Source organism: Hylobates moloch, unplaced genomic scaffold, assembly GCF_009828535.3.
Source record: "Hylobates moloch isolate HMO894 unplaced genomic scaffold, HMol_V3 SCAFFOLD_16, whole genome shotgun sequence".
Lineage (NCBI taxonomy): Eukaryota > Metazoa > Chordata > Mammalia > Primates > Hylobatidae > Hylobates > Hylobates moloch.
The window spans coordinates 56,744,329-56,754,231 of NW_026652291.1; the positions used below are offsets into that span (position 1 = coordinate 56,744,329).

The window sequence follows — 9,903 nt, forward strand, 5'->3', positions numbered from 1 at the left end:
TTACTTTTTTATTTCTTTTTCACGTTGTTAACTGTTGGCATAGAGAACTGATACTGATTTTTGTATGTTGATTTTGTATCCTGCAACTTTACTGAATTTGTTTATAAGTTCCCGTAGTTTTCCTGTGGAGTCTTGAAGTTTTTCCAAATATAAGATTATGTCATCAGCAAACAGGATAATTTGGCTTCTTCCTTTCCTATGTGGCTGCTCTTTAAATCTTTCTCTTGTCTGATTGTGCTAGTTCGGACTTCCAGTAATATGTTGAATAACAGTGGTAAAAGTGGGCGTCCTTGTTTTATTCCAGATCTTAGAGGAGAGGGTTTCAGTTTTTCACTACTTGGCATGATACTGTGGGTCTGTCATATATGGCTTTTATTATGTTGAGGTATGTTCCTTCTGTCACCATTTTTTAAGGGTTTTTATCATGAATAGGTGTTGAATTTTATGAAATGCTTTTTCAGCATCAGTTGAAATGATTACATGGTTTATATGCTTCTTTCTGTGGATATGATGTATCACATTGACTGATTTGCATATGTTGACCCATCCTTGCATCCCAGGACTAAATCCCACTTGATCGTGACGAATGATTTTTTAAATGTGTTGTTGCATTCAGTTTGCTAGTATTTTGTTGAGGATCGCTGCATCAGTACACATCAGTGATGTTGGCCTATAGTTTTCTTTTTTTGATGTGTCCTTGTCTGGTTTAGTATCAGGGTAATACTGACCTCACAGAATGAATTTGAGAGTATTCCCTCCTCCTTCATTTTTCAGAATACTGTATTGGTAATAGTTCTTCTTTAAATGTTTGGTGAAATTCAGCAGTGAAGCCATTGGGTCCCTAGCTTTTGTTTGGTGTAGAAAAGTTTTATTACAACTTCTATCTCATTGTTTATTATTATTCTGTTTAGGTTTTGGATTTCTTCCTGGATCAATCAAGATAGGTTGTATATATCTGGGAATTTATACATTTCTTCTATATTTTCCAATTTATTGGCATGTAGTTACTCATAGTGGCCACTAATAATCTGTTTAATTTCTGTGGTATCAGTTGTAATGTCTCCTTTTTCATCTCTAATTTTATTTATTTAGATCTCTCTTTTTTATTAGTCTGGCTAAAGTGTCAATTTTCTTTATCTTTGCAAGAAACCAACTTTTTCTTTCATTAATCTTTTCTAATTTTTAGTCTCAAATTTTATGTATTTCTACTGTGATTTTCACTTTCTTCTACTTAATTTTGGGTTTGGTTTGCTCCTTCTCTTATATTTCTTTAAGATGCATAATTCATTTATTTATTTAAAATTTTTCTCCTTTTATGATGTAGGCATTTATTGCTATACATTTCCCTCTTGGTAGAGCTTTTGCATAGGTTGTTGTGCGTTGTGTTTTCATTTTTATTTTTCCAATAAATTTTACAATTTTGTTCTTAACATCTTCATTGATCCAATCATCATTCAGGAGCATTTTGTTTATTTGCTATGTGTTTTTATAGTTTCCAAAATTCCTTTGGTTACTGATTTCTAGCTTTATTGTGGTCAGAAAAATATTTGACATAAATACAATAGTTTTGCAATTTTTGAGACCTTTTTTTTTTGTGGCCTAAGATGTGGTCTATTCTTGAGAATGTTCCATGTGCTGAGGAGAAGAATGTGTAATCTGAAACCTCTGGGTGCATATTCTGTAAGTGTCTATTAGGTCTATTGGGTCACTGGCACATATTAAGACAAGTGTTTCTTTGTTGGTTTGCTGTCAAGGTTATCTCTCCAATGATGAAAGTTGGGTATTAAAGTCCGAAGCTATTACTGTATTGAGATGTATCTCTTTCTTTACCTCTAATTGTATTTGCTTTGTATATCTCGGTGCTCCATTTTTGAGTGCATATTTACAATTGTTATATCTTTGATGTAGTTTATATATTTGTCCCTGCCAAAATCTCATGTTGAATTATAATCTCCAGTGTTGGAAATGGGGCCTTTTGAGATGTGATTGAATCATGGGGGCAGATTTCTCATGAGTGGTTTAGCATCCCCTTGGTGCTGTTCTCAGGACAGTAAGTTCTCATGAGATATGGTATTTTAAAAGCGTGTGGAACCTCTCCCCATGTTCTCTCTTTCTTGCTCCTGCTTTTGCCAAGTGAAGTGCCTGCTTCCCCTTTGCCTTCCACCATGATTGGAAGCTTCCTGAGGCTTCCCCAGAGCAAATCTTCTGTGCTTACTATATAGAATTTAGAAATGTGAGCCAATTAAACTTCTTTCCTAATAAATTACCCACACTCAGGTATTTTTTATAGCAGTGTGAAAATTGCCTAATGATATCTTCTTGTTGAGTTGACCACTTTATCACTATATGGTAACCTTCTTCGTCTCTTTTTATAGTTTTTGCCTTGACATTTATTTTATCTAAGTACGGCTATTCCTGCTCCTTATTGGTTTCTATTGGCAAGGAATAACTTTTTCTATTCCTTTATTTTTAGTCTGTGTGTGTCTTTATAGGTGATATATGTTTCTTATAGGCAACTGATCATGGAGTCTTTTTTTAATCCATTCAGCCATCCTGTGTTTGCTTTGGAGAGTTTAGTTCACTTTCGTTCAATGTTATTATTAATAAGTAAGGACTTAACCAGTCTTTTTGTTGTTTTCTGGTTATTTTGTGGTCTTCTTTTCCATTTTTCCTTCCTTCCTGTCTTCCTTTTAGTGAATTTGATTTTCTCTGGTGGTATGATTTAGTTCCTTCCTTTTTATTTTTTGTGTGTCTGTTGTATTTTTTTTTAATCTGAAGATACTATGAAGCTTGCAAATGCTGTCTTTTAAACAATTATTTTAAGCTGATAACAACTTAACACTCTTTGTACAAACAAACAACGAAAAAGAAAAGTAATAAAAACTACACCATAACTTCATCACCCTACCTTTTAACTTCTGTTGTTTTTATTTATATATTATTTTACTGTATATGTCTTGAAAAGTTGTAGTTATTTTTTTTTGGTTCATCATTTATTTGAACTTAAGAGAAGTTTACACACCACCTTTACAGTGTTCTAGTATTCTGTGTTTGTCTGTGTATTTAATATTACCAGTGAGTCTTTTACCTTCTGTTGATTTCTCGTTGCTCATTAACATCCTTTTCTTTCGGATTGAAATACTCCCTGTAGCATTTCTGGTGTTGATGAAATCCCTCAGGTTTGTTTGTCTGGAAAAGACTTTATTTCTCCTTCATGTTTGAAGAATATTTTTGCTAGATATACTATTCTAGGGTAAAACATTTTTCCTTCAACACTTTAAATATGACATGCTGCTCTCTTGGGGCCTGTAAGGTTTACACTAAAAAGTCTCCTGCCAGACATATTGGAGTTCCCTTTTGTGCAATTTGTTTCTTTTCTCAACTACTTATAGGATCCTTTCTATATCATAGACTTTTGGGAGTTTGATTATTAAATGCCTTGAAATAGCCTTTGTGGGGAGTTAAATCTGCTTCATGTTCTATAACCTTCTTGCATGTGAATACTGACATCTTTCTCTAGGTTTGGGAAGTTCTCTGTTGTTATTCCTTTGAATAAACTTTCTGCTCCTATCTCTTTGTCTGCTTCCTCTCTAAGGTCAATAACTCCTAAATTTTCCATTTAGAAGCTATTTTGTAAATATATTAGGTATGCTTCATTGTTTTTTATTCTTCTTTATTTTGTGTCCTGTGACTGTATTTTCAAATAACCTGTCCTCAATCTCACTAATTCTTTCTTCATTTGTGTGTGTAATTATGGATTTTTATTTCACTTGGGTAAATAACTAGGAGTGGGATTACTGGATCTTATGGAAAGCATACATTTAACTTCATAAGAAATGACCAAACTACTTTCCAGAATAGCCACACCATTTTACATTTCCACCAGCAATAAATGAGACTCAGTTACTCCTCATTCTTATCAACACTTCCTATTGTCACTATTTTTAAAATTTTAGCTATACAAATGGTATGTAGTGGTATCTCATTGTGTTTTTTTAATACCACATTTTAAAATTTAAAAATTTATTATTTTAATTTTATATTTTCTAATTGACAAACAAGTGTACATTTTCATAGGGTACACAGTGATGTTTTGATACATATAATGTGTAGTAGTCATATCAAGGTGAAGAACATATTATCATCTCAAACATTTGTCATTTCTTTATGTTGCCCTAATTAAATATAGTTATTCTAGCTACTTGAAATGATGTGTTATTGTTAACTGTTGTCATAATAGAGTGGTATAGAACACTGGAAGTTATTCCTCTTATCTAGTTGTAATTTTGTTTGGATTTTTTTGCATTTTTCTTTTTATTTAACTTTTATTTTAAGTTCAGGGGAACATTTGCAGGTTTGTGATACAGATAAACTTTTGTTATAGGAATTTGTTGTACAGATTATTTTTTGACACAGATATTCAGCCTAATAATATCCATTAGTTATTTTTCATGATCCTCTCCTTCCTCTTAACCTCCATTTACACACACACATATATATATAAGATATATATATGTAAGATATATATATACATATCTTAAAATATATAGAGATTTTAAATTACTTTTGGCAAATTTTCTTCCTGCTTCCTCTTGTAATCTTGAAAAGAATACTTGATAGTTTTTTTCTGTTTGCAACTTTGAGTTTCTGTATATATCTATGTCTCTACTAAATTCTTTTGTTAATATATATTTATATATGTTGACCTGTATTTATATATCTATTTATTATTATTGATATTCTATTGTTATATAAATCAATATGTACCTATGCGTATTAATATGCATATTGACATATCTATCAATGAGAGAATTGTGTATATTGACTAATTTTAATTGGTGAATAATTATTTTAAGCAACTTTGAGTCTCTGACAGATATTCTGATATGATTTACAAATGTGACATGCGTGTCAAAAAATATGGTATTTTTATCAGTGATTTTCTGTTATATATGTATATTTTTGCATTTTTATTATGGTCCAAGCCAGGTATTCAAAACCCAGGATATATCAAACTAAAAAGTAATTCATAAATTTAAAATTATTATGCAATGATTTCATAATTTCTAATGATATAAAAGCACCACAGCTTCTGGGACTTATACAATATTCACTTGTTTAAGACAATATGACAAAATTCCATAAAGGAGATTTTTAAATTGATTCTTTTTCTATGGCAAAATAATATAGAATTTTGTTAATTCTAATTCTTTCAATAACTGTAAACTTCAAGGTGGGAGAAGTAGCACCCCCCCCACCCCTCCATTATCTCTGCAGGGTAGCATATTATATAAACCTGTAAGGACCTATGAAAGGCAAAAGAAGGCTTAATGACAGGGGATCATATTCTTCATTGTAACCACTCTCAATATTTCTTTGAGTATGTATTCCTCACACTAGCAAATAGGAGTAATATGAAGGAAGACGTGTTTACTGTTCTCTTTCCTCTTGATTGACAAATGTACTTATTATTTTGAACATATCTCACTGTGACTGGAATCCTGTCAAAAGTGAATATGTAGGCAAGAGACCACATAAAATGCACATATTTTATAAAGTGCAAATAAATGAGCTATGGAGAAAAACCCTCTTGAAATAAAGATTTACAGGATGAACAAATGGGTGGTTATTCAGAATTATAGTTGTATATCAAACTGTAGCCTTCTAGGGGGTCATTTCGATAATTGTGGTGTAAATGAAGATGGAGTGTGGTTGCCAAATGATATGGATTAATGCAGAGAAATTGCCCTCTCAAGTAGCTGGATTTTATGTGTCACTTTCATGATATTTTCACAATTGTCCACTAATTTATTGATGCTTCATTTGCATGCCAAATGGTGGCATTTTGGAAGCAGTATAAAGGACTACTATGTTTAATAATTTCAGATTTATGAAACATTTGCAAAGGCTGTACAAAGTATTTTCATGCACATTTCACTCAGCTTCCCCTTAAATTAATACCGTACATTGTACATGCATTTAAACTAAAAAATTAACATTGAAATATTACCATTAACTAAACTTCAGACTTAATTCAGATTTGTAGATTTTTTTACTCCCATGTCCTTTTTCAGTGCCAGGATCGAACCCAGCCTATCACATTGAATTTAGTTTTCATGTCTCTTTAATCTAAAGTCTATGACCGGTTCTCAGTCTTTACTTGTTTCTCATGACCTTTATGGTTTTGAGGAGTACTTGAGAATTTTGTAAAATGTCCCTGGACTTGAGTTTGTTAGATGTTTTCTCCTCATTAGACTAGGATTCCGGAATTTAGGGGAGAATACTACAGAAGTGAAGTGTCTTTGTCATCACATCCTATCAGAGGAATGCATGATAGCAATGCGACCTCCCACTGCTGATATTAACAATGATCACTTGGTTAAGGAGAGAACTGCCAGGCTTGTCCGCTCAAAGGTCACTATTTTTTCCCATTCCATATTTTGCTTTTTAGAATCCAGCCCACACCCTAGGGAGAACAATTAATTTCCACCTGAGATTGGAGTGACCCATCTCCGCCCGGAACCCCCTGAGACTGGAGTGACCCATCTCCGCCTGGAACCTCCTGAGACTGGAGTGACCCATCTCCTCCAGGAAGCTCCTGAGACTGCAGTGACCCATCTCCACCCAGAACCTCTTGGGACTGGAGTGACCCATCTCTGCCCGCAGCCCCCCAAGATTCCTCAGGGATCCAGTCTCCATCCGCAGCCTTCCGAGACTCGTCGGGGGTCCAGTCTCCACCCACAGCCTTCCGAGACTGGAGTGACCCATTTGCGCCTGCAGCCTTCCAAGACACCTCGGAGGTCCTGTCTCCACTCGCAGACTCCCAAGACTCGTCGGGTGTCCAGTCTCCACCCGGAGCCTCCCACAATTCCGGTGTCCAGTCTCTGCCTGGAGCCTTCCACAATTCCGATGTCCAGTCCCCGCATGGAGCCTCCCACAATTCCGATGTCCAGTCCCCGTGCGGAGCCTCCCACCATTCCGATGTCCAGTCTGTGTCAGGAGCCTCCCACAGTTCCGGTGTCCAGTGTCCGCCTGGAGCCTTCCGAGACTGGAGTTACCCATCTGCGCCCGCAGCCTCCCAGGACTCCTCAGGGGTCCAGTCTCCACCCACAGCCTGTCAAGATTCCTCGGGGGTCCAGTCTCTGCCGGCAGCCTCCCAAGACTCGTTGGAGGTCTATTCTCCACCCACAGCCTCCCAAGACTCATCAGGTGTCTAGTCTCCGTCCGGAGCCTTCCACAATTCCGGTGTCCAGTCACCACCCGCAGCCTCCCAAGACTCCTCGGAGGTCCAGTCTCCACCTCTAGCCTTCCAAGACTCGTCGGGTGTCCAGTCTCCACCCGGAACCTCCCATAATTCCTGTGTCCAGTCCCCGCTCGGAGCCTCCTACAATTCTGATGTCCAGTCTATGCTGGGAGCCTCCAAAACTTCCGGTGTCCAGTCTTCGCCTGGGGTCTCCCACAGTTCCGGTGTCCAGTGTCCGCTCGGAGCCTCCCACAATTCCGCTGTCCACTGTGCGACTGGAGCCTTCTGAGACTGGAGTGACCCATCTGCGCCCCCAGTCTCCCAGGACTCCTCGGAGGTTCAGTCTCCACCCACAGCCTCCCAAGACTTGTTGGGTGTCCAGTCTCCGCCCTTAGCCTCCCACAATTCCAAAGTCCAGTCTCCGCCTGGAGCCTCCCTCCCACATTTCCGATGTCCAGTCTATGCCAGGAGCCTCCCACCGTTCCGGTTTCCAGTCTCCGCCCGGAGCCTCCCACAATTCCGGTGTCCAGTGTCCGCCTGGAGCTTTCCGAGACTGGAGGGACCCATCTGTGCCTGCAGCCTCCCAAGACTCCTGGGGGGTCCAGTTTCCACCCACAGCCTATCAAGACTCCTCGGGGGTCCAGTCTCTGCCTGCAGCCTCCCAAGACTCCTCAGAGGTCCATTCTCCACCCGCAGCCTCCCAAGACTCATAGGAAGTCCAGTCTCCGCCCAGAGCCTCCCACAATTCCGGTGTCCAGACTCCGCCAACAGCCTCCCACAATTCTGGTGTCGAGTCGCTACCTGCAGCCTCCCAAGACTCCTCGGAGGTCCAGTCTCCACCTGCAGCCTCCCAAGACTCGTCGGGTGTGCAGTCTCCACCCAGAGCATCCCACAGTTCCGGTGACCAGTCTCTGCCTGGAGCCTCCCACAATTCTGGTGTCCAGTCTCTGCCCAGAGCCCCCCACAGTTCCGGTGTCCAGTGTCGGCCTGGTTCCTTCCGACAGTGGAGGGACCCATCTGTGCCCGCAGCCTCCCAGGCCTCCTCCGGGTTCCAGTCTCCACACACAGCCTATCAAGACTCATCGGAGGTCCAGTCTCCACCCGCAGCCTCTCAAGACTCCTCGGAGGTCCAGTCTCCACCCACAGCCTCCCGAGACTGGCATGTCCCATCTCCACCCGGAACCTCCCAACCCTAGTCGTGTGTCCAATCTCCTCCTAGACGTGCAGAAATTGCTGGATCCTGAGAGGATGCTGAAGGACATACGGGATCATTGTGAGGCCCGGGTGAAGAAAACCGAGGAACCCACTGTCCCTGATAAATGCCCTTGTGGGGAACCCTGCTTGCAGCCTCCCAAGACTCCTCGGAGGTCCAGCCTACTCCCATAGCCTCCCAAGACTCGTCGGGTGTCCAGCCTCCACCGAGAGCCTCCCACAATTCTGGTGTCCAGTCTCTGCCCGGAGCCTCCCACAGTTCCGGTGTCCAGTCTCCACCTGGAGCCTCCCACAATTCCGGTGTCCAGTCTCTGCCCGGAGCCTCCCACAATTCCGGTGTCCAGTCTACGCCCAGAGCCTCCCACAATTCTGGTGTCCACTCTCCGCCCGGAGCCTCCCACAATTCCGGTATCCAGTGTCCATCCGGAGCCTTCCAAGACTGGAGTGACCCATCTGTGACCACAGCCTCCCAGGAATCCTCGGGGGTCCAGTCTCCACCGACAGTCTATCAAGGCTCCTTGGGGGTCCAGTCTCCACCCACAGTCTACCAAGTCTCCTCGGGGGTCCAGTCTCCACAGGCAGCCTCCCAAGACTCCTCAGAGGTCCAGTCTTCACCCGCAGCGTCCCAAGACTTGTTGGGTGTCCAGTCTCCGCCCGGAGCCTCCCACAATTCTGGTGTCCAGTCTCCGCACGGAGCCTCCCACAATTCCGGTGTCCAGTCTCCACCCTGAGCCTCCCACAATTCTGATGTCCAGTCCCCGTGCGGAGCCTCCCACAATTCCGATGTCCAGTCTATGCCGGGAGTTTCCCACAGTACCAGTGTCCACCCGGAGCCTCCCTCAGTTCCAGTGTCCAGTCTCTGCCCGGAGCCTCCCAGAATTCTGGTGTGCAGTGTCTGCCCGGAGCCTTCTGAGCCTGGAGTGACCCATCTGCGCCCACAGCCTCCCAGGACTCCTCGGGGGTCCAGTCTCCACCCATAGCCTCTCACGACTCCTCGGGGTCCAGTCTTCACCTGTAGCCTCCCAAGACCCGTCGGAGGTCCAGTCTCCACCCTCAGCCTCCCACAACTCGTCGGGTGTCCAGTCTCTGCCCGGGGCCTCCCACAATTCCGGTGTCCAGTCTCCACCCGGAGCTTCCCACAATTCCAGTGTCCATTCCCCACGCAGAGCCTCCCACCATTCCGATTTCTACTCTATGCCGGGAGCCTCCCACAGTTCCGGTGTCGTGTCCGCCTGGAGCCTCCCAGAGTTCTGGTGTCCAGTGTCCGCCCGGAGTCTTCCGAGACTGGAGTGACCCATCTGTGCTGACACCCTCCCAGGCCTCCTCCAGGTTGCAGTCTCCACACACAGCCTATCAAGACTCCTCAGGGGTCCAGTCTCCACTTGTAGCCTCCCAAGACTTGTCGGGTGTCCAGTCTCCACCTGGAGCCTCCCACAATTCCAGTGTCG

The 9,903-nt window shown here is 42.3% G+C and overlaps 1 protein-coding gene across 1 annotated transcript; it reads left to right on the forward strand.

The window, feature by feature from the left end:
- The first annotated feature begins 6,339 nt into the window (after positions 1 to 6,339).
- Positions 6,340 to 9,321, forward strand: LOC116484688 (putative protein FAM47C). Its single transcript, XM_058429393.1, has 4 exons — positions 6,340 to 6,414; positions 6,496 to 7,286; positions 7,320 to 7,630; positions 7,662 to 9,321. The coding sequence occupies exons 1-4, from the start codon at positions 6,340 to 6,342 to the stop codon at positions 8,627 to 8,629; spliced, it is 2,145 nt and encodes a 714-aa protein (XP_058285376.1). The 3' UTR covers positions 8,630 to 9,321.
- Positions 9,322 to 9,903: the final 582 nt, after the last annotated feature.